Source organism: Ostrea edulis, chromosome 5, assembly GCF_947568905.1.
Source record: "Ostrea edulis chromosome 5, xbOstEdul1.1, whole genome shotgun sequence".
In the NCBI taxonomy this organism is placed as follows: domain Eukaryota; kingdom Metazoa; phylum Mollusca; class Bivalvia; order Ostreida; family Ostreidae; genus Ostrea; species Ostrea edulis.
This window is the reverse complement of record NC_079168.1, coordinates 39,095,124-39,120,511: the sequence shown is the minus strand read 5'-3', so window position 1 is coordinate 39,120,511 and position 25,388 is coordinate 39,095,124. Positions and strand designations below refer to the sequence as shown.

At 34.5% G+C, this 25,388-nt stretch overlaps 2 protein-coding genes across 2 annotated transcripts; one reads left to right on the top strand and one right to left on the bottom strand.

Annotated features, from left to right (window-relative positions):
- The first annotated feature begins 405 nt into the window (after window positions 1-405).
- On the top strand, window positions 406-11,380 carry LOC125652833 (protein MEMO1-like). Its single transcript, XM_048882264.2, has 8 exons — window positions 406-585; window positions 2,989-3,070; window positions 4,861-4,929; window positions 6,048-6,160; window positions 7,122-7,233; window positions 8,310-8,529; window positions 8,745-8,849; window positions 10,997-11,380. Exons 1-8 carry the CDS (start codon window positions 534-536, stop codon window positions 11,132-11,134), a joined length of 891 nt encoding a protein of 296 aa, XP_048738221.1. The 5' UTR covers window positions 406-533; the 3' UTR covers window positions 11,135-11,380.
- Window positions 11,381-17,080: 5,700 nt separating this feature from the next.
- LOC125650928 (probable G-protein coupled receptor 139) lies at window positions 17,081-20,287 on the bottom strand. The gene has a single exon (XM_048879498.2). It carries the CDS (start codon window positions 20,261-20,263, stop codon window positions 19,085-19,087), a length of 1,179 nt encoding a protein of 392 aa, XP_048735455.2. The 5' UTR covers window positions 20,264-20,287; the 3' UTR covers window positions 17,081-19,084.
- Between the last annotated feature and the right edge of the window lie 5,101 nt (window positions 20,288-25,388).

The window sequence follows — 25,388 nt, the reverse complement described above, 5'->3', positions numbered from 1 at the left end:
TATAATATATATACTTTAACTTTGAGAGATATCTCTCAAAGTTAAAGAAATATCTCTTTCACTTAGAGAGATATCTCTTTAAGATGAAATCTCTCTCTCTCTCTCTCTCTCTCTCTCTCTCTCTCTCTCTCTCTCTCTCTTATATGTTTAGGGCCCTCGCGGGGGGTTGGGGGGGGGGGGTATACATGTACAGTTAACTAGTTATATGATATTGGACGAAATCTGGTGAGGAAACAGTTGAAAAATTGCGTCCATTTTCACCAGTTGAATTTTTCTTGAAACCTTGAAACTCTGAATGCTGTGTGTTGATTACCTTAATTAATAGGCTAGCGAGCGAAACGAGGCGACGAGAGACTGCTTATTTAATGTTTTTTGATTTTATGGTACCGTGGCATCGGGATCGGCATACACGTTATTGCAATTGAATTTTGGGGAATTTTTTTGGTAAACAAAGACTTGTCTGTAAGTTGTCACTTGAAAGAGCGGTATAGAGTAAATAAATTTGTAAATAATTCATTATCATAGGGGTTAATATGTCAAAAGTTAGGCGGGCTACCCATGCAGGGAGTTGGTACACGAACGACGGTAAGTGCTTCTGAAATTTGTGGCCGAGTTCTGTTATTTCAGTGTTTCAGTGACCACGCTGGCCATTGTTTATTTATAGTTGAGTAAAGGGCTCTACATACTGTAACTATTCTAAGCACTCGTATTATTCAAATTTTTTAAAACTATTTTAACTTTATGCATTCTGGACATGGAATGGTCCAAGATGATGCATCATACTCAATAGATATTATATCATATAGCCTAATCAGTTTAGTTGCCACTTGCAGTATTGTACAGCTTTCAGAATTCTGTATGCAATAAATTCAGAAGAATGCACAGCATCACTGTTTATTCTTTATTTCAAAAATTTTAAAAATAAAATAACAATGCATGCATATATCCTTGAACTCAATTAATCTAATTAAAATTAGATCCTTCCTTGCATAGTTTGGTACACAAGGATCTAATAACATCCCATGTGTGGTCATGTTGGAGTTACCTTTGTGTCAATCAATGAAATAGCTGCTGTGAAATCTTAAGTGGTTGTTTAGAAATTTCAAGCCTTTTCTTTATTGTATAACACCAAGAATGCAAAATACTGGAATTTTTGGAAGACATTATACTCAACAGTGAAAGAATCTGAATGTGTTGTGACGGTTTTTTGTTAATCAAGAAAGGGATTTTCTCAATAAACATTTTATGTTGACTAGCTAAAATTGCAACACTTTACTTGCTAGCTTCCACAGCAACAAACTTCTGTGCTGATACATCTGCTACCATGAAACAAAACACTCTACGCACTTATATGACTCATGGAGCATAAATGGACAATGGTGTAATTGCACTGTGAATAGAGAACTCCATTTTTCTGCACCAACACCCCTTGAAATGGCATGTAAATATATGTCATATTTAATTTGTGTTACCATCAGGCCTGCGTTATGTTATTTAAAATATCATGTGAAAAATTCTATTACTCCAAGAGTAGATCTATAATATAAAAGCTGTCATTAGCTGATTCAGTTGAATGTGCTAACAAAAAGTAAATACAGATTTTAAACTGTGTAGTTAGACATACTGTGATTGGTCAAAACAAAAGCATGATCCTTCATTGTCTCGGGTCACTAGAACATTACCCTCAATGCAATATCATTAGATGTAACTGGAATGAGTGAATCTAACATTTAATTTTAGTAAGATTTGATCCCTTCGTTTACAACATGTTGTTAAGAAATAGGTCAATAATTTCATCATAAGGATGCATAATGATAAGCAATCTTACTATCTAAATTGAGACACGTGCCTGACCATAGCTGTAGAAATTAATGAATGTTAGGCCAAGTAAAATTAATCAGTAGATTATCATTCAAACTTCACAAAAAAATGGGGCGGGTGGGAGGATTTTATTTTTTATTTTTCGCCATGGTATTCTTGACCATGCCATCTCTCATTGAGAAAAGGCTTTATAAATCATAATTACATGTGTATTTGGGTTTCTAAAAGGCAAAGTGAAACAAAGTACGATACCGGACCGGACATAAAAATATCCGGAAATCGTAATTTTGAAAAATAAAAAAATCGGGGCGGGGCGATTTTCGAGGGGCGGGCGGGAATGATAATCTACTAATTAATTTTACTTGGCCTTACGGAAGGATATGTAGAAATGTGAATGTTTGTTATGGAAGGATGGATATAGATTAGAAATGTGAATGTTTGTTGTGGAGGGATGGATATAGATTAGAAATGTGAATGTTTGTTATGGAGGGATGGATATAGATTAGAAATGTGAATGTTTGTTATGGAGGGATGGATATAGATTAGAAATGTGAATGTTATGGAGGGATGGATATAGATTAGAAATGTGAATGTTTGTTGTGGAGGGATGGATATAGATTAGAAATGTGAATGTTTGTTGTGGAGGGATGGATATAGATTAGAAATGTGAATGTTATGGAGGGATGCATGTGTTTTGAGGTTCTGCTGTGGGTGAAGTACATACATATATATATAGATCAAGATGCAAGAAATTACAAGCATATCTAAAAGTTGTGTTGGTAGTGAAAAATGAGCCGTTCACCTGCAACTGAATTTAAGATCATGACCAGAATGTTTCTTTGTATAACTTTAACTGAAATAAAGTTTGAGAAAAAAAAATTTATTTCCTTATGGCTTACCCTAATTTTGACTTGGACATATGCAGAAACATAACAATTTTTATTTTTTAATTTGACAGTGGTTGTCTTTCATTCATTGACACAGGCATTGTCTTCAACATGTTCAAAGTGAGTTCAAGAATTTGATCTTGAACAGAATTTAATTCCAGTTACTTTAATATTACAGTTCTTAAATATTGTTCTGCTGACTGTTTGTAACTTGTGCAATTCAGTTGTGTCAGAAAAATTCTATTTTTCAGAAATAATCAATAAACTTTTCCGGTTTCAGGAAGGGAGTTAAGCAATCAGTTGGATGAGTGGTTGTCAAAGGCTAATCCTTCATATTCCCCTGCGAGAGCCATTATTGCTCCGTAAGTTTTTTTTTTTACTGTACTCCAAGTATTTAGCTGTTTTAAGTAGATTGTATTCCCATGATTGGATCCAGCAGTGGTTTTAACTGTCTGTTAATGCTGTGACTGTCATCCAACATGGTGAAGATGGAAAAGGGCATGCAATTTTCTGGCTGAGAAATTGAGTAACATTAATATTATTATAGATTTCAAAGCTTGGTAAGCTAATAAAAAATAATATTCATATAAGCAAGTATTGGACTTGAGAATTTCACACTTTTTTATGCCCCTCGAGATCGAAGATCGGGGGGGGGGGGGGGGGGGGGGGGGGGGGGGGAGGGGGGGGCATATTGTTTTTGTCCTGTCTGTAATAATGTCATCCTGTCTGAAACTTTAACCTTGCTAATAACTTTTGAACAGTAAGTGATAGAGCTTTGATATTTCACATGAGTATTCTTTGTGACAGGACCTTTCCGTGGGTACCAACATTTTTTACCCCTTGACCTTGGAGTTTGACTTACTTTTTGAAAACTTTAACCTTGTTAATAACTTTTGAACAATAAGTGATAAAGCTTTGATATTTCACATGAGTATTCCTTGTGACAAGACCTTTCCGTGGGTACCAACATTTTTGACACCTTGACCTTGGAGTTTGTCCTACTTTTTGAAAACTTTAACCTTGATAATAACTTTTGAACAATAAGTGATAGAGCTTTGATATTTCATATGATTATTCCATGTGACAAGACCTTTCCATGGGTACCAATATTTTTGACCCCGTGATCTTGACCTTGGAGTTTGACCTACTTTTTGAAAACTTTAACCTTGCAAATAACTTTTGAAAAGTAAGTGATAGAGCTTTGATATTCACATGAGTATTCCTTGTGACAAGACCTTTGTGTGGGTACCAACATTTTTGACCCCGTGACCTTGACCTTGGAGTTTGACCTACTTTTTGAAAACTTTAACCTTGCAAATAACTTTTGAACAAAAAGTGATAGAGCTTTGATATTCACATGAGTATTCCTTGTGACAAGACCTTTGTTTGGGTACCAACATTTTTGACCCCGTGACCTTGACCTTGGAGTTTGACCTACTTTTTGAAAACTTTAACCTTGCAAATAACTTTTGAACAGTAAGTGATATAGCTTTGATATTTCACATGAGTATTCCTTGTTACAAGACCTTTCTGATGGTATTAAACCTTTTGACCTTGACATTTGACCTACTTTTAATGTTTTTTACATTGGTCATAACTTCTAAATGGTAAATATTAGAGCTTTCATATTATACATGAGCATTTCTTTTGACAAAATCTTTCTACTGGTACCAAGATATTTGCCCTTGTGACCTTGGCCATCTTCGGAATTGGCCATTATCGGGGGCATTTGTGTTTCACAAACACATCTTGTTCTGTGTTGTCTTGATTTGATATGTATTGTATTTTAATTTTGCTGGCATTTCCTTAAAAAAATAATGCATGTACTTTGACCTGTTATTGTAAAATCAGTGCATTTGATATTTGTGGTTGCCTCCAATGTTCATTGTATTTCTAATCTTGCTGTTTTTCAGGAGAGACAATTTCTAATCTTGCTGTTTTTCAGGGGAGACAATTTCTAATCTTGCTGTTTTTCAGGGGTGACAATTTCCAATCTTGTTATTTTTCAGGGGAGATAATTTTGTTGTTTTCAGGGAATATAATTTCTAATCTTGCTGTTTTTCAGGGGATATAATTTCTAATCTTGCTGTTTTCAGGGGTCTAATTTTGCTGGTTTTTAGGGGAGATAATTTCTAATCTTCCTGTTTTTCAGTCATGCAGGATATGTGTACTGTGGGGCCTGTGGTGGCCACGCCTACCGACAGATCGATCCCACCACCATGTAAGTTCACTGCAGGGTAATGTGATGTAATACCGAGTGATACCAATCAATAAAGCATGATAAATTGCTGACCATGAAATACCATACACATTGTCTTGACATATTAGTCCCATACAAATGAAACTGGAAGGGTCTCTGTCAGTCAACCTGTCCTTTTCTATTGTTCCTATTTTGGGGGGACATATTGAGTTCTAGCTATAAGAATTAAAGATATTTTAGATATATCTGTAATTTGGTCACATGATTAATTTCCATAAAGCCTATTGGACAGATGCATCAATTGTCATGTGTATTTGTCAAATCATGGGCCTGAAGCTAGAGTGGGAAAGGGATCTGATATTTCAGTATTCATTAATCATATCACCATGATCATTGTACAAGCAGGATAATTAAAGGAGACAAGTATTGTGGCTCATGGGCCACTAAATGAATTGTATATACAGACAAAGTAACTATTTTGGCACTCTGTTTTAAAACAACGTGTTTATCAAGAGTATTGTCAGACAAGATCTTTGCTACACAGACAATGTGGTTGGTTATTCTTGTTTCACTTTCAGTAAGAGAGTCTTTGTGACATTCTCTACCCAGAGTTCCGTGTACTATGAGCACTACAATGGCTTTTTACAGAAATTTTGTAGTAAAAGTTTCTAATATCCAACATTTATGTTTCGGACTAAATATTTACTCATATTATGAAAAGCTTTTGGTGCAATTAAATTGGTGCTAACTGTAATTTTTTTAAAATCACTGTTTTCTGATCCTAAATTTGGAACTACTTCGTATTATGTGTATGAATGTAAGGCATTCATGTGGTGGAGATTTAATGTAAACATGGAATCAAAAGTGAGAAAGGCTGTAAAAACTATAAAACTTGGAAAATAAGAGACAAACTGCTAAATGGTAAAAATGTACTTAACAAAGTGCCAGTGGGAATGATATATCACCTGTTGCCAGAACATTTATCGATAAAGGGAAAGGAAACAAGAATGATTGTTTATATCGTGTTATTATATTGTCACATGACTCCAAGCATTGACAGAGGTATAAGTGAAGCTTGCGTAATGCACCCTCTGGTGAGAGAATGTTTTTGTGATTTGTTATTCTTGTTTCACTTTCAGTAAGAGAGTCTTTGTTCTTGGACCTTCTCATCATGTCCGTTTGTCTGGTTGTGCCCTCACAGAAACTTCACACTATCAAACACCATTGTATGATCTGATAATAGACCAGAAAGGTAAGAAAAAAGAACAGAACCAATAAAGGACTACATAATGACCCCCAAAACGATGTTTATTTCATACTTAATTTTGATGATATTTTATTATGGGAAAAATGTAGGTGATCCTGGAATATGACATCATGAATGTACAACTTTTCTCAGATATTAGTGAAATTTAGACAAAATGTGACTGGAGATTCTCAATTCAACTGCAAGGATGGACAGTTATGTGAATAATTTATGTAGATATCTTTTTCTTAAAACCAAAGGATAGAGTGATTAATGGTAATATCAATGACAGAGAAGATCAGAATAAAACAGCATCAATGCATCTTGAACTAATCAAGATGATGCTGTTGCAATCGAGTATCCAGGTACTCGATCAGAAAGGTGACCAAGTAACAGTTAACATGATTTCACTCAATTTGATATTCTTAAGGTAGATGTACTGCTAATTACAGAACAACCAGGCATAGATGTTAGATATATGTAAAAAGTTACAGTCCTTCGTGACCCTGTTCTTTCCATTAAGCATGATTTTCATACTGATATACAGAATAGTGTACTACAGCCAGCCAGAGGTTCACAGCAACTTTGACTTGGTACTTTGTAACTAAAAAGTGTTAGGACAAGAGGTTCACAGCGACTTTGACTTGTTACTGTGTAACTAAGGAGTGTTAGGACAATCACAGCGACTTTGACTTGTTACTGTGTAACTAAGGAGTGTTAGGACAAGAGGTTCACAGCGACTTTGACTCATTACTGTGTTACTAAGGAGTGTTGGGACAAGAAGTTCACAGAGACTTTGACTCGTACTGTATAACTAAGGAGTGTTAGGACAAGAGGTTCACAGTGACTTTGACTTGTTACTGTGTAACTACGGAGTGTTAGGACAAGAACTACAACTCTTACCTGTACATGCATTAGTGTAGTCACTTAAATCAGGCCCTTTACTTTGTACATTTTTTTTCTGCAGTAAATGAAGAGTTAAATGCCACAAAAGCTTTTGAGAAAATGAAGTTGAGTACAGATGAAGATGAACATAGCATAGAGATGCATTTACCGTACATTGCCAAGGTCATGGAGAGGTATGTACAGTTAAACTGCCATAGCGACCCTCTGTATTAAGATTTTAGTATACTTTCCCTGGAATGCTGAGTATTTTATGTGTTATAGTTAGACCTGCTGACACGATACACTGTCATTTATAGTTGTTCTTACTATTGCATATTCATGTTAGAAGTTCAAATATTAGATAGACAAAAGTAAGATAATATTACCATATCATAGTTATATTTAATCATACCTTGTTGTTATTGTATATCTTTTGTGGGTGTTATGATTTGCATTGTAATGTCATTAAGGAACATTCCCTGAAATGATGTGTATTATAGGGTTATTGAACTTATATTGGTGAATATTGGCACGGGTTGGTTGTGAAAATGCACGAGCTTGCGAGTGCATTTTGACAGCCAACGAGTGTCAATATTCACCAATACAAGTTCAATAACCCTTTTATTATATAGCTAAAGTATTTACATTGTAGTTGTTAAGTTATATCCCTTTTCACTTGAAATACTCGAAAATAGACGAGAATTCATCAATATTGGCATCTACCCGGTAAGGTAAAAATGTGCATTTCTTAACTGTTCTATATTAAACCCTTGTTTATGTCGTTACGGTAAGGTCATTATTGACTGCACATACTCGGAATGTTTCGGGCGCACACAATTTACGCAATGCAAAGTTAGCGTTCAAATAAATTCTCAGGATATTGGACACTCACATTCTCTAGATTTTGCGCAGATTTTATAATAGACTATTTATTAGCTATATAATAATTACACTTATTACATCAGTTTGCATTGTGATGTTATTATGGAACATTCCCTGAAATGACGTGTATTTACACTTATTACATCAGTGATACTGTAACCTATCTCAAAGAAACAGTAACTGTTTAAAGTGCTGCAAAAGTTGTTGTTCCCAATGTATCGATGAATCTTTGGTGATGGGGAATGAATTTTATATTACTCCAATTAAGTGAGTGATTGATGTACATTTTTGATTGATGCTATGAGTGACTGAAAAATGTAATGAAACACTTTTTAAGTGGTTTTTTGATAAAGAACATTTCCAATTTTCATGTTGTATGTTATTGTAGTCGGCGTGGCCACTTCACCGTGGTACCAGTTTTGGTTGGTTCTCTGTCATCTGATAAAGAGAAACTGTATGGGTCTATATTTAGCCAATATTTAGCCGATCCTGCCAATTTCTTTGTGATATCCTCTGACTTCTGTCACTGGGGACAACGATTCCGTTACACATTCTATGATAAATCTTGTGGAGACATCTGGCAATCCATTGAGGCCTTAGATAAAATGGTAAATCAACTGCTTATATTGTTCTGTTTCTGGAAACTGCTGTTAAAAAAAATAGTGGAATAGAATATAATTCTTTGAAAGTTTTATATGACCAAAACAAAAAGAAAATTTTGTATGTGTTATTGTTTCAGTCTAAGCTATTATTTAAATCAGTTTAAAGAACTTTTTTGTTGTTGTTGTGTTCATAGTTTTAAGTGACATGTTCTCATTTACAGGGAATGGAGGCTATAGAACAGATGGATCCTGTTAAATTTTCTCAATACTTGAAAAATTATGAAAACACTATATGTGGTCGGTATCCCATAGGTGTTCTGTTAAATGTAAGTGTTTGATTTGTTTCTTGAGTTTGTACTGGATTTTACTGTGTGTGTTCATCATTTAATTTCACGGGTGTTTAATTTTCACTGTGATCAAGCAAACTGGAAAATTTTTATTATTGGTTTGTTCTGTTTTGTGGGAGTAGACGGTGAAGGTGTTTATCCAATCTGGTACACCCAGTGTGGTCATACCCAGCAATCCAAACACTCACAATGAGGGCATCCAAACAACGATTAAAAATAGCATTCCAAACACTCACAATGAGGGCATCCAAACAACGATTAAAAATAGCATTTCAGACACTCACAATGAGGGCAACCACACAACGATTAACAATAGCATTTCAAACACTCGCAATGAGGGCAACCAAACAACAATTAACAATAGCATTTCAAACACTCACAATGAGGGCAACCAAACAACGATTAAAAATAGCATTTCAAAAACTCACAATGAGGGCAACCAAACAACGATTAAAAATAGCATTTCAAACACTCACAATGAGGGCGACCAAACAACGATTAAAAATAGCATTTCAAACACTCACAATGAGGGAAACCAAACAATGATTAACAATAGCAATTCAAATGTGAAATTATGCAAGGTAACTTCTCTTTTTTTCAAAGAATGAACATTTAATCTCATTAAAATGAGTGGTTCTACTTATGAACTTCATTATGATCTAAGCCAGAGTATGGTTAAAAAGTAGCTGCGGTCGTGTAGCTCACCGGTCTTAAATATTTGGATGTTAAACTGGTCGTAAATATTGGTATGTCAAACTGGTCCTAAATATTGGGATGTCTAACTGGTCCTAAATATTGGGATGTCAAACTGGTGCTAAATATTGGGACGTTTCCGGTCTGATGCTAAGTAATTGGGTGTTAAACTGATACTAAATATTGGAACGATTCCGTTCTAATGCTAAATAATTGGATGTTAAACTGGTCCTAAATATTGGGATGTCAAACTGGTCCTAAATATTGGGATGTCAAACTGGTCTAATGTCTCAATATGTACGACTGGAGGGCTACAGAACTGCAGCTACATAAAAAGCTAGAACATGAAATAAACCAGGCTGTCACCAAATTTCACATCACAGGGCTGGATATGCCATGTAATGGAAACTGAACGTGAGCTGTAGCTAGTTTTAGGTACAGAAAATCCAGATGCTTGTAATTTCTGTAGCACAAAAACAAACCATTTATATCTGCGACTGCTACAATTGTATTATGACATCAAAACATAGACAGGGACGTCACACATCTCTTGTCTTGCCCTGGCTATGATCGATGTATTAGCCAGGTGTTCTAGTGTGGTGCACTGCATTGTATAGTGGACCACAAGACTAGGGTGAAATCGAGATACTGTGGAATCATTAGAATTCGTGGTGGCTCAATTTTCGTGGAATTCGTGGGTACCCCTCACCCACGAATTTACATCCTCAACGAATAAAGACAACTAGTATACAAGAATCTTACAAATATATAAATCCACAAAATCACGTCCCCATGAACCCGTAAAAATTCAGCAATCCACGAAAATTGGCCCCCACAAATTTAAATGATTCTACAGTAACTATGTACGTTTGAAATATCAACAAGATATGACTTTGCTAGATCAAAAAACAAAAGGACAGTGGATAGGATGATGGGAGTTTTATTTTGATGCAGAAAAGTCATGTACAAATCTCTTTATAATAATAGCATTAACACATACCAATCTATGCTTTCCATTTACCAAAGAATGGTAAACGTTCATGTACACCTTGAAATTTGTACTTCAGAAAGTATAATCATGGCATATCATTATAACATATCAAAAATGAAGCTATTTTGCCTGACCTTATTTAATAATTTCACAGTATTTGTAATGAGTAAAATAGCTGCAGAGCTGTCGTTCTATGAGAGAAAAATGGGGTCAACTCCTATTTTTTCCATCTAGCGAAGATGATTTTTTCCCAGAGAGCTACTGTTCTGCAGCCACACTGTCAACTGATGACAAGATAAAGAGAGTATTGGTGTTGATGTTTTAAGTTTTGTAATAGCTCTCATACATTTGGACTTTCAATTTCTCTTAGCTTTGAGCAGTAATTTGAAGTTCATGCCTTGTTTTATCTTAGAAATTTTAATATTCTTCTTTTGGCTCACAGGCAATTGATTCTCTGCGACGAAATGGAAATGGACACAGAATGTCATTTAAATTCCTGAACTACGCTCAGTCCAGTCGCTGCAAAAAGATGAGTGATTCCTCGGTCAGTTACGCAGCAGGTGCTCTTCTAATGCAGTAATCTCCATGGTAACAGCATCAATGGACTAATAATATACTTAAATTTTTGATATGCTATATCTTTGGTTAACGCGAGAATCCACTGTCACAATTTAGACACACTTGGTATTGTATCTCTTGAGTTGGTTGAATTTTGATTTATAATCATGTATACAAATGTATTTGCTGCATGTGAAAGATGAATTGCAGTTACTGTGAAGTTGCCTTCTTTTGTATGAAATGAAATGCATTAAAACTCGGTTTCTTATGTGATATTTCTTAATCATTTAAAAATATACTGTATTTCCATACCCTTCTTTCTAGTTGCAATAATGTAGCCCTCTCCATTTTTTTTTATTTGGGAAGAGGAAACGTAAGAATAAAAGAAATCGAAGAGAACTACATTATTGCGGCTAACTTTTTTCCAAAATAAACTGTAGAATCCTTTTTCTATGCAAGTATTTTTAAAATATGGCGAATGGACTTGTACATAAAATCGCGTGAACATGAATTTGTGTGCCATCTGTTAATGAAGAGTTCTTGCATGTATTTTAGCACCAGAAAATTAAAAGCAAGCAATTTTATTTCATGAGTGATGCCTCTCACAAAATTACACAATATATTCCTCATGTATATTTAGGTATCTACAATAGTTGCCATCACATTCCATAGAAGAGAATTAGTGAAATCAAAAGGAAAGCATCTCTATGAAATTTAGATTTATGTTTGTTTAAATGGTGGTCTCTGTCCACAGTGGGACCCAAGTTTTGATTTAGAAATACAACCTGTAAATAGGAATATTATGACCTTTAAAATCTTCATAAGAACATCTGGCTCCATGACATTAAGCTGAGAATATACTTACCGGGGTAAATCAAAGTTTCAAATGGATCTAATTATATGAAATATTAATATTGAATTTTGTAAGTCAATAAATTTCATTTTGAGATTATTTTCTAATTCAATAAATTATTTGTGTGATTTAGTAAGTCATAGGTATATACTAAATTTTATGTTCTCAGGTTATGGTGATGAAGCCCGCCCAGTCTGTTCTCGGGTTATGGTGATGAAGCCTGGGGTCATTAAATAGAATTAATATGAAAGCATTCTCATACAATCTGTTCAGATGATGGCCCTGTATTCAGGACAGGTTTTCAGTTGGCCTCTCCATGGTGAACTGGTCATAATTGAGATGCCAACTTTTACTAATATTATAGCATGCCAATATCTAGAAAAGTTTGGAATCAAATATGACTTTTTCTTGTAATCCAGTCATTGATAAGCACAAAAAACATGCAGAGTCATGCAGAAAGTATTTGGTAATTATTTGTACATATCTTGTACAAAAACAATGTTTTATTTAACATCTGTAGTTCCAAATAGATAGGTAATGTATGGTTATGTGTAATGGTATGTACATATCTAGATAGATATAAAATGTACAGTGTTCTACATGTAGTTTGTACATATCTAGATAGATATAAAATGTAGTGTTCTAGTTTGTACATATCTAGATAGATATAAAATGTACAGTGTTCTGGTCTGTATATATCTAGATATATATAAAATGTACAGTGTTCTAGTTTGTACATATCTAGATAGATATAAAATGTAATGTTCTAGTTTGTACATATCTAGATATATATAAAATGTAGTGTTCTAGTTTGTACATATCTAGATAGATATAAAATGTACAGTGTTCTACATGTAGTTTGTACATATCTAGATAGATATAAAATGTACACTGTTCTGGTCTGTATATATCTAGATAGATATAAAATGTAGTGTTCTGCTTTGTACATATCTAGATAGATATAAAATGTAGTGTTCTAGTTTGTACATATCTAGATAGATATAAAATGTAGTGTTCTAGTTTGTACATATCTAGATAGATATAAAATGTACAGTGTTCTACATGTAGTTTGTACATATCTAGATAGATATAAAATGTACAGTGTTCTACATGTAGTTTGTACATATCTAGATAGATATAAAGTGTAGTGTTCTAGTTTGTACATATCTAGATAGATATAAAACATACAGTGTTCTGCTTTGTACATATTTAGATAGATATAAAATGTACAGTGTTCTAGTTTGTACATATCTAGATAGATATAAAATGTAGTGTTCTGCTTTGTACATATCTAGATAGATATAAAATGTACACTGTTCTAGTTTGTACATATCTAGATAGATATAAAATGTAGTGTTCTGCTTTGTACATATCTAGATAGATATAAAATGTACACTGTTCTGGTCTGTATATATCTAGATAGATATAAAATGTAGTGTTCTAGTTTGTACATATCTAGATAGATATAAAATGTAGTGTTCTAGTTTGTACATATCTAGATAGATATAAAATGTACACTGTTCTGCTTTGTACATATCTAGATAGATATAAAATATACAGTGTTCTAGTTTGTACATATCTAGATAGATATAAAATGTAGTGTTCTAGTTTGTACATATCTAGATATATATAAAATGTAGTGTTCTAGTTTGTACATATCTAGATAGATATAAAATGTACACTGTTCTGGTCTGTATATATCTAGATAGATATAAAATGTAGTGTTCTAGTTTGTACATATCTAGATAGATATAAAATGTAGTGTTCTAGTTTGTACATATCTAGATAGATATAAAATGTACACTGTTCTGCTTTGTACATATCTAGATAGATATAAAATATACAGTGTTCTAGTTTGTACATATCTAGATAGATATAAAATGTAGTGTTCTAGTTTGTACATATCTAGATATATATAAAATGTAGTGTTCTAGTTTGTACATATCTAGATAGATATAAAATGTACACTGTTCTGGTCTGTATATATCTAGATAGATATAAAATGTAGTGTTCTAGTTTGTACATATCTAGATATATATAAAATGTAGTGTTCTAGTTTGTACATATCTAGATAGATATAAAACATACAGTGTTCTGCTTTGTACATATCTAGATAGATATAAAATATACAGTGTTCTAGTTTGTACATATCTAGATAGATATAAAATATACAGTGTTCTGCTTTGTACATATCTAGATAGATATAAAATGTACACTGTTCTGGTCTGTATATATCTAGATAGATATAAAATGTAGTGTTCTGCTTTGTACATATCTAGATAGATATAAAATGTACACTGTTCTAGTTTGTACATATCTAGATAGATATAAAATGTAGTGTTCTGCTTTGTACATATCTAGATAGATATAAAATGTACACTGTTCTGGTCTGTATATATCTAGATAGATATAAAATGTAGTGTTCTAGTTTGTACATATCTAGATAGATATAAAATGTACACTGTTCTGCTTTGTACATATCTAGATAGATATAAAATATACAGTGTTCTAGTTTGTACATATCTAGATAGATATAAAATGTAGTGTTCTAGTTTGTACATATCTAGATATATATAAAATGTAGTGTTCTAGTTTGTACATATCTAGATAGATATAAAATGTACACTGTTCTGGTCTGTATATATCTAGATAGATTTAAAATGTAGTGTTCTAGTTTGTACATATCTAGATATATATAAAATGTAGTGTTCTAGTTTGTACATATCTAGATAGATATAAAACATACAGTGTTCTGCTTTGTACATATCTAGATAGATATAAAATATACAGTGTTCTGGTCTGTATATATCTAGATAGATATAAAATGTACAGTGTTCTACATGTAGTTTGTACATATCTAGATAGATATAAAATGTACAGTGTTCTAGTTTGTACATATCTAGATAGATATAAAATGTACAGTGTTCTGCTTTGTACATATCTAGATAGATATAAAATATACAGTGTTCTAGTTTGTACATATCTAGATAGATATAAAATATACAGTGTTCTGCTTTGTACATATCTAGATAGATATAAAATGTACACTGTTCTGGTCTGTATATATCTAGATAGATATAAAATGTACAGTGTTCTACATGTAGTTTGTACATATCTAGATAGATATAAAATGTACAGTGTTCTAGTTTGTACATATCTAGATAGATGTAAAATGTACATTGTTCTGCTTTGTACATATCTAGATAGATATAAAATGTACAGTGTTCTAGTTTGTACATATCTAGATAGATATAAAATATACATTGTTCTGGTTTGTACATGTACAGAGATATTTAAAGAGAGTGGAGTCTTTTACTCCTTTGCCAAAATTGTAAATTTCATGATCCAAGGGTCAAGGGTTTGTTTCCAGGGTGGAGCCAAAATTATTATAGTGATTATGTTTTCTTTATCATTTGAAATACTTCAAGTTTGCTGATGTGGTATAAAAACTAAAAGCATATTTAGGAAAAGGATGTATCAAACTTGTGAATTTCACAACCCCAGGGCATTCACTCTAGGATGAATCCAAATTAGTCATTATTTGTTAATGTTACATATATTATGTAAAGTCTTTCATCACTATAGGCAATTTAAAGGGCATTTAAAAAAGAAAGATGTGTTCTTAAAATTTATACATGTACTTTTCTTGAATATTAGTATTCAAAACAGGAATCTTTTTTTTTCTTTCTAGATTTCATAGGCCTTTGGACTATGAAATCTAAGGCATGTGGGCCTCTTGCTATGTCTATGATATATAATAATGTAAAGGTAACTTCAAAATCCTGTTTAGATATGTATATGCTAACAAACACATGGGGTAATGCCTACTGACATTTAGGATGAATATTATACAGAAAATGAATTAGCCCGTAATCTAGATTCTCCAATGTTTAATTATGCAACATAAGTGTGTGCAGTTATCTATATGAAGAAAATAGCCAAGTAATAATCTCTTTGGACTAGTTTTCTCTGAATAAGTGGTATTTGTTGACTTGGTTAGAGAAGATTACTGGTAGTATGATAATTCATTCATATTAAATGGAATGGAGCACACGGAATAATAACACGAAGAAAATGTTCCTTGCAGAAGTAAATACCACCAGGGCAACATCTAATAGTCCAGGAAACTGAACACCATTAAATTGATTAATCTGCAAAAAATCTCTTTGAAACTGGCAGTGGTTTTGATTTCGGTAAAGAAATAGGCCTACCCGAAGAGAGGGAGATGACAAATAAATTGAAAAATAAAATAACAAATATTTAACATATTTGTGGTCGAATATCTATATCTTCATAGAATCTGAAGCAATAAACCCGTCAAATCTGCAGAAAATGTTGATTCATGAATCCTTGTCATCCTGTCAGTAATTCCTGTTCGTAATCTCCGATGCGCATTGACCTCGGAGGTCACCGATTTAGGGAAAAGGCGAAAGTTTAAACAATTTAACATGCCAATTATAGAAAATTCACCTTCAAAATTACATTTGAGTGGCACTTTTGCGTAATTATTACTTTCTTGCAAGTTGTTGCATGTGGAGTGTCGTGCGTGCCTGCTACATCACCCATACATGTATACATCTTAAACTAGGCAAACGTACTACCGACACCCCGTGAGTTCTTGTCGCATTATCCTTAAACCATGCAGGCACAGATCACCATGCACTACGTGCTGAAATCCAGGAGTTCCTTGGACTTTGCTCCAGGGCGTCCTGATGTTTTCGAGAAATCCAAGCAAGATATTCATCAGAAGATTAATTTAAGGACGTACTCTACATCGTCATATAATGGCCGACTTCCTCTTAAAACATGGATGAAAATATAAAATACCAGCAATATTTCTCTATTCATTTCCGATTTCATTGCCTAGCTGAGTAGCTCAGTATGTTAGTACGTCGACTGCAGACTGTAGATCACGGGTTCGAGACCAGCAGGGTTTTTTTTATTATTTTCTTTTTATCAGATTGCTTTCTACTAAAATTGCATTTTTTGACTAAATAAAATAAATTTAAAATATTGTACATACCCTCCACTTTTCATCCATATCAAATTACCATTGCAATGTGTGAGAAAATTACGAATTTTAAAATATTGGTTAAAGCTTTTATCAACAAAATATTGTATCTTAAAATCATGTTATGACTATATAATAATATTTATTTATTCACCAATCAAGGGCCCTCAGGGGGCATATACAGATTAACAATTAAACATTGTAACTACATGATACAATTTACACATGTGCACCATATACACGTTAAGGGTTTCTACATTGACATAGGTATTGAATTCTCATCACAATACTGATGGGAAATGTACTGTACAATAAGTGTGCTATATGGGAAGTAAAGTAAAACAATATAATAAAATGTTGTCACAAGCACAGAGGGTACCAAGGGACGGTGCCTGAGCCAAGTCCATCAGACTGGCAGTCTTGTACCCTAAGTGTTTAAGACAGCTTATTTATAGTATACACAAAAATAAATACATGATACCACAATATGTACACATGCATACCATATACAGATGTTATATATTCAAGACAGCTTACATGAGTATTGTATACAATTAAATAGAACTACACAACACGATAAACAGATGTATACCATTTCTATATTGATATTGGTCTTGAGTTGGCTTATAGTAGATTGAAAATGCGATGTACAACAAGGATGTTACATGGGTAGGAAAATGAAACAATATTATAAAATGTTGTCACGAATACAGGGGGTACCAAGGGACGGTGCCTTTGCCAAGTCATACTATATGTATGATGAAATGAGTAGTAAACAGAACTGTAAAAATTGGGTAGTAAATGTTAAAGGTATTTTGTCAAATGTTGGATTGATGAACTTATGGTTAAATCAATGTACTATATTTACATTTGCCAATGTACTTCCTTATATGACAGTACTAATGAAATTGATGTTCAATTTCGTGTGACATGCATTTAGTCACTTCGGAGTGTGTTCACTAAAATGTAGGTCACCGTGACCTATTTTGGATTTTGACGGCTATATTTGAATATTCCAGATACTATTTGACTTCCAATCATCAAACTTTGTCAGCTGATGGGTCTTGAGTCTTTGGAGTGTGTCGACCAAAAAGTAGGTCACTGTGGCCTTCTTTTGGAATTTGTCCGATATATTTGAATACTATTTGACTTGTCAGTTGATGCATTTTGAGTCTTCAGTGAGTCGACAAAAAGTAGGTCACTGTGACCTACTTTTGGACAGTTACATTTAAATTTTCAGGTACTATTTGACTTAACATCATCAAACTTTGTTAATTGATGAATCTTGGTTAGTGAGAATTTTTGCCTGTTCTACAATGTATCAGAAGAGCGATTCTAGGCCCATGGGCCTCTTGTTATATATTCCCATGTAAAACTTTTACCCCTATCCCTATATCGTGACCCAGCCATGATTTGAACAAACTTAAGTTTGCAATACTAGAAGATGCATGACTAATCAATGCCCTGTTGTTCTTTAGAAGATTTACAAAAATTACACGATTATGTTCTTAGGGCTGTAGATTTTATTTAGCGGAAATTTTAACACGTCGGGTCGAGTGTATTACCAAGAAATTTGTTCGCCCGTGGCTTAATGCATGCAGTCTTTGTCTCAAAATCAAGGAAGAAAAACTACAAAAAATTCTCAATTACTGAAAGTACTGTTACAACATTGGTTTATTGACAACTTAGAAAAATTACCTAGTTGAAAAAAAATTCGATCAATTTACTATATAATTTAAAGGAAATTACGCGCGTTGCAACCCCCACCCTCCTACCTTTGGTCAGCATTTTTAAAACCCCATTCCCCGTTTTGGGTCCATCTTAGGTCGCCCCCTTTCATTTTCTTTTAATGTAAAATGAAGCATAAATATACATATAATTATTTTGTTTGCGATGTCAGTATAATTGAGTCAATATTGCTGTGTTTTTACTATCGTAAACAGATTCTTTGATTATAGGGGAATTCTATGCGTATACATGTACATTCAAGACACTAATTAAAAACACGATCTTTGTGCACAGTACAAAACACCTAATAACATCAGTATGTCTGCATATACATTTCAATAGAATCTGAGTTCTCGGATCAAATGACTCAATTAGTTGTCTCACAAATATGACTGAGGAGTCTGCACGTTTGAGCGAGAGTACAGACGGACAGAACAACGAGAGTACGAGTGATCTTGAAAATGGCGGGAAAACAACATCCTGACTTCCCGCCGAAAGTAAGCACCCGCGATGATGTACAAGAAAAAATTGACGAAATAATTCATGTAGAAAATGGTCCTTGTTATGTATAAAATTCCCTGCCAATACTCTACATCCGGGTTCTCGTACATGGTTAAGACATCAACACTAGAGACATGTTTGGAGTGTAGAAAGTTCCGCAGCCACACCGCAAAAAATGGTACGTTAAAGGCGACAAAGCAGAACGACACTACCAATAAAATGATGGTGAATTCCAATCGAATGAGACTCTCCTTTGTGACGATGCTATGGTTCTGCTGCCGCTTGTTTCGTCTCAGAAGCTTACGTACAATGAGGATGTTGAGGACGGATATGATCAAGAACGGAACCATTGTGATCAAAATGGCGTATATACTGTCCAGAATGAAGGCCAGGAAGCCGTAATCTTTGTCAGTTGTGCAGTAGTGGTTTCCCTCCGCACTGACGTAGATTGCGCTCAGGATTGGTTTATACAGCACAACAACTGATGAGGATGCGATTAACCAGCCAATAACCCGTTTTGTCCCGCGTTTGGTGCAGATGTCCTTTCTTAATAATGGCCAACAAACGCCAATGTAGCGCTCCATAGTGAAGGCGACGACAATCCACGCAGATGAAAGCCGCGACACATACGACATATACAGCTGGAACTGACACACAACTTCTTCGTCAAAGAATCGAATCCTGCTCTTCATGTTGGGATCCAGGTACACTAGTCCTCGCCTGAGCCATTCTACTGTGACGTAGAACACTAGGGTTAGGAGGTCTGCAATAGACAAAGCGGCCAGATACGTACTAGCCGAAAGGCTCCGCAAGTTCTTCGACAGGAACACGCACAAGGAGAGAATGTTTCCGAATAATCCCAAAACGATAATGAACGGGGTACAGTACGAGTAAAATAGCCTGGCATTGTGGAGAAGTGAATCTTCTTCTATTTCCACAGACCACGGCAAAAAGGTGGTGTTCCTTACGTCTATTTCCGAGTCGTAATTGTTGTTCACGAAGTCGTAGATGAAATTATAAACAGTTTTGGACGTAGTCGCTATGATACCGTCGTCCATGTTCACACTTTCTGTAATAACAACACAATGTTAACTAAGATTGGAAGTGCCAAGCACAGCAAATGTTAATTACTCTGTCTAAAATTGATTTTATGACATCATATGATTTAAAGATAAATTCATTTAAGCGATGATTTCCAGATGAACATCTGTTTCATAATTTGTATCTGGATATTATGATGTACAGTTAGTTACAGTATCCTGAAACCGAAACACCGCGGAATGTTTTAAATTACATGACTTGATCACCGCTTATTAAAAACTAAAAGATCGAATAATTATTCTACACAGCATTAGAAGCATCTGGTCATGTAATGTACGTTTAATGAGATTTTATTTGTACCCCCCCCCCCTTTTTTTTTTCGCGAAAAGATGATGTTATTTTGGGTCTCTTCATTTGTCCATCTGACTTTTCCAGGTATAATTTTATAAATTACCATTTGAGTCTTTTCACAGACAGTATTTATTGTAAGTCAAAGTCACACAGAGTGAGAAATTGTTTCTAAATGATATCAGAGGTGGCATTTCAGCTTTAGCAATGTAACTGTACATAATGAGTTCGTGAAACTATTGATTTTTGAGATTTAAAGATCAAGGTCGCCAGCTTCCGAATAATATACATATGAAAAATCCTGTTTAACTTTTGCATTGAAACTTCACACGAAGAGTCTATGAGTAAATTATGATCATTTTGTATTATAGATTAAAAGATCAAAAGTCAGTTAAGGTCAGGTATGGTAAGGAAAAGTTGCTGGGATATATATATCAAAATCACCTCAGCTTAAGCAATATAGCCTTATTAGAATTGGGAATAACCCCTATTGGTTCTTTTGACATTTCTTGTGTGGTTTAGCAATGGAACTTTGCAAGAAGAGTATTTATAATGTGCTTATCTTAGAATTACTTATCAAATAAATATATGTTTATGTTTCTCTCGAACATAAATTCGTTGAATTTAAAGTCGTTAGAATGGAGTCAAGCTGTTGCATTGAATCAAAGGAATGTGACATTTTTGGACAAAGCAATTCAACCAAGGTCTCTTGTGTTTATAAAATACGTAGTATTACTTGTACTGGCTATTCTTTGTATAATACCCTGTGTATCTTTTTAAAAAGATAATTTTAATAGTCGTTCTGACTAAAGAGTATGCGAATCCAAGCTATCAACACTTGAGCTATCTATTAAGCAATGGAACAATTCAAATATCTCTAATTAGAAACACATGTTTTAGTAGCTGTAAAAACAGTATTAAAATATCCCTACCAAAACCCCATCTTATTTTTGTTATGGAAATAGAAATCTTAACATCATTAACACACAGTTAAAATATCAACATTAATTAGAAATTCAAAATACATCTAAGGAAAACATTGGGATGATCTGACTCTGTCAAATTTATCCTAGATATGGTGTTTCTCAGACACTATCAGACACAAACTTTCGGAGAGAGAAAAAATCTGCTCATAATTTTTTTTATTTTATTTCAATTTTACAAGTATATCAAGCAATATCTGAAATAATGAATAGATAAAAAATCTACCGAATGAAATTAAATCTGAAACTGTGTCAAATTTTGTAACCCTACCCCCCCCCCCCTCCCAGAAATGAATTTTAAGTGAAACCGTCAGCAGAGATAAACTACTGACCTTTCTATAGCTTAAATGTTTTTAAAAAGCATTCCCAAATTACCGACTTAATCAATTAATACATTGAGAATAATCATAACTAAATAAATAATAATAATCTTTATTTTTAAAGTCGGATATACATAATCAACAATGAACATTAGCTATATACATGTGTACTAGCTATTTACAGACTTGCAAGGATGTTTGCACTAGGGACCCTTTGAGTGGGGGGAAAGCGGAGTACCCGGGGGGAAACCACGAGTCTGAATGAACCATACCCTCTCACATACAACCACTGCCGATCACGGGGATCTAGCTCGGGTCGCAGCGGTGAGAAGCAAGTGCGTTAACCATTACGCTACCAGACACCCTATATATTTTTTAAAACATATGTTTGATCCAAGTGATGGATTTGCTTAATGCATAAACGAATAAGCCTTTAGTGTACTTCTACATCTATTTTTTTTTTAATTTTAGAAGATTTGGAGCTGACAACGTTATTATATTGAAAATGCCCCATTCCTATTGGAAAAAAATATACTAATGTAAATATCAAAATGTAAGTAGACTGAATTGAATTCAATTACTGTGTATATGATTTAATTAATGTAAGATTACAGTTTGATGGATACAATCACAATATGAATATGTCTTTAGGCTATCACTCCCGGAAGAAATCATAAACATATTAATTTCGTAAAGTCCTTGTGGATATGTTTTGCTATATATCAATTACAAGCGGTAAAATATAAATAACATGTGATTACCGGGCTTTGATAATAACAATGTTGTTATCTATAGAAGTTCTTGTCCTATAAGTCAAGCTTTAAAAATGATGATGAATGCATGCTTTATAACTTGAACTTTCAAGCCCAGCAGTTTTTACAGAACGTAGACAGAAAATATGTAGATCTCTAATTTTTTTTCAAAAAGGAATGACCTGAGGACGGACTGAATCATTTGGAGACGTAAAAAACATGTGCTTTTGCAAAATGTCGAAACGCTTCACAGAGTATATATACATGTTATACATTTCATTTTTGAAAATACCAGAGGGTATGAACCGCGACGCTTCACGCCGGCATACTTTAGTAAAGGTATATATATATATATATATATATATATATCAAGGGCGGATCCAGAGGGGGGTCTCCAGGGGATCCGGATCCCCCTTTTTGCGGACCAAAAAGTTCAAGAGTTATTCAATTTTAACGAGACTTTGAGTCCAAATGATATGAAAGGCGGATACTTACATCATTCAAATGATAGCAACACCAGTATATCATTTAATTCTACGATATATAAGACCACTGATTGATATATATATATATATATATATATATATATATATATATACTACTCAAAATTTGATAAGGATCATAGATATTTTTCTGTTTAAAAAATGATAACTGCTTAACTAGCAATATTGTGTCCAAGTGAAATCAAAAACGTCTTCAACAAACTTGCACGTGCATTTCATGCCATGGAAAATGCGTTTCTCATCACAGTTTATGCTTTTGCTACCATTGCACGATTTTCACGCAGACGATACGGAATCGGCTTCACAATGCAGGTCTCAACTCGAGAAGGGCATGTGGTCGAGTCCCTCTCACTGTTCGACACCGGCGGGAGCGATTGGACTGGGCTGAAGATCATGTCACTTGGACACAGAACGATTGGGTTCAAGTTCTGTTCACCGGTGAGTCCAGGTATTGTTTGGACTTTACAGACAGGAGGCACCGAGTGTGGCGACGACAACGTGAACGTTTCCATGATGCCAACATCAGTGAACATGACCGTTACGGTGGTGGTTCCATCATGGTCTGGGGTGGAATCAGCAGGGATGGAGAACAGATCTTCATGTCCTGGAGAGAGGAACAATGACGGGGGTGCGGTACCGGGATGAGATCCTCGCTGTTTACGTCAGACCCTACGCTGGTGCTGTTGGCCCTGAGTTCATCCTGATGGATGATAACGCCCGTCCTCATCGCGCCAGGGTGGTGGAGCAGTACCTTCAGCAGGAGACAATTGTCCGTATGGACTGTCCAGCGCGCTCGCCGGACTTAAACCCGATTGAGCATGTATGGAACATGCTGCAGGTAACCCTTTCACGCCGTAGAGCACAACCCACGACTTTGGCAGAGCTCGGAAACGCTCTCGTGGAAGAGTGGAACAATCTTCCCATTGGAAACATCCGGGTGCTTATTGACAACATGGCTCGACGTTGTCAAGCCGTCATTGATGCAAGGGGAGGCCATACCCGGTATTGACACTTCATCGACTAAGTGTAATGATGGACTATCCCCAAAAAATGTGTAATTCTTTCTCTGGTTTGCTGTTAACTTTTTGTAATGAAATGCCTTTTGGTGTTGTTATCAGATTTCAAGCATTCCGTATTGATACAAGTTCATGCCGTTCATGAATTTTCATTCATAACCTGAGTAAACACGTTTCTGAGTCAAATTTGTCTTTTGTTATGTTAGTGGTAAATTGCACACATATAACCTAGTGATCCTTATCAAATTTTGAGTAGTATATATATATATATATATATATATATATATATAAGAAGTAGACAATTTGAAAGGAATGCTCAGAATCCAGCCTCCAGCCTATCGGGAGCAACCTTTAAATCAGTTTCTTTTTTTGTCTTTTTTCTATTGCGTAATAAAGGCTGAGTATGGAGATTAGAATGATCAAAATTTTGGAAACAAGTAGAAAATAAACTAAGCATTTTCATGCATAAAGACTCTCTCACGATCTCCTTAAGATGTTATGTACATCAGTAAAGGGGTAAAATGGGGGTAGGAGGTGGAGGTTGTGAAAAGTACGTAAAAGATCAAGTACTAGACCCCCCCCCCCCCTTTCACATATATATATATATATACACACACACACCGGCCTCGGTGGTCTAGAAGTTAGAATTAACGTTCGCATGCGGAAGGCCGGGGTTCGAATCCCTGCCGCGACAGACCTCAGTCGTTAAAACAGGTAGTGAAGTTCAAATGCCAAACGCTTGGCATCAGGTGTGAATGTCACGGGTCCTCGGAGATGACTTTATAAACGGATGTTCCGTGTCACATTAGGTGTGGCACGCTAAAGAACCCTCACTGCTCAATGGCCGTACGTGCCGAGTAAAGGCCTAAATTTTGAAGCAAGATACAATCAATCAATATATTAAATCTTATAATATTATATATACATTCGGTCTTAATTAATCATGCAAGACTACTTAGGGTCTATTATAAGTTTACGTCTACATATATGGTCACATAGTAAAGTATGGTGGCATATTTCTGCCAGAAAATCATGTCCACTTGTCACATCTCGGACTCAGTATCTTGTTATTAAAGCGTGTTCATGCCACTTTCATCATAATATCTGACAATTCGACATAATTATCTGACAAGTCGACATAATTTTCTGACAGGTCAACATAAAGTCAATATGTCGGCTTGTCAGATGATTATGTCGACTTGTCAAATGATTTTGACGAC

Bases quoted from the DNA above. Each gene is read 5' to 3' on its own strand.
- LOC125652833 (XM_048882264.2), top strand. From the start codon at position 534: ATGTCAAAAGTTAGGCGGGCTACCCATGCAGGGAGTTGGTACACGAAC. The intron at 4,930-6,047 runs GTAAGTTCACTG...TTTCACTTTCAG, and splicing joins CAGATCGATCCCACCACCAT to TAAGAGAGTCTTTGTTCTTG. The intron at 7,234-8,309 runs GTATGTACAGTT...ATGTTATTGTAG, and splicing joins ATTGCCAAGGTCATGGAGAG to TCGGCGTGGCCACTTCACCG.
- LOC125650928 (XM_048879498.2), bottom strand. From the start codon at position 20,263: ATGGACGACGGTATCATAGCGACTACGTCCAAAACTGTTTATAATTTC.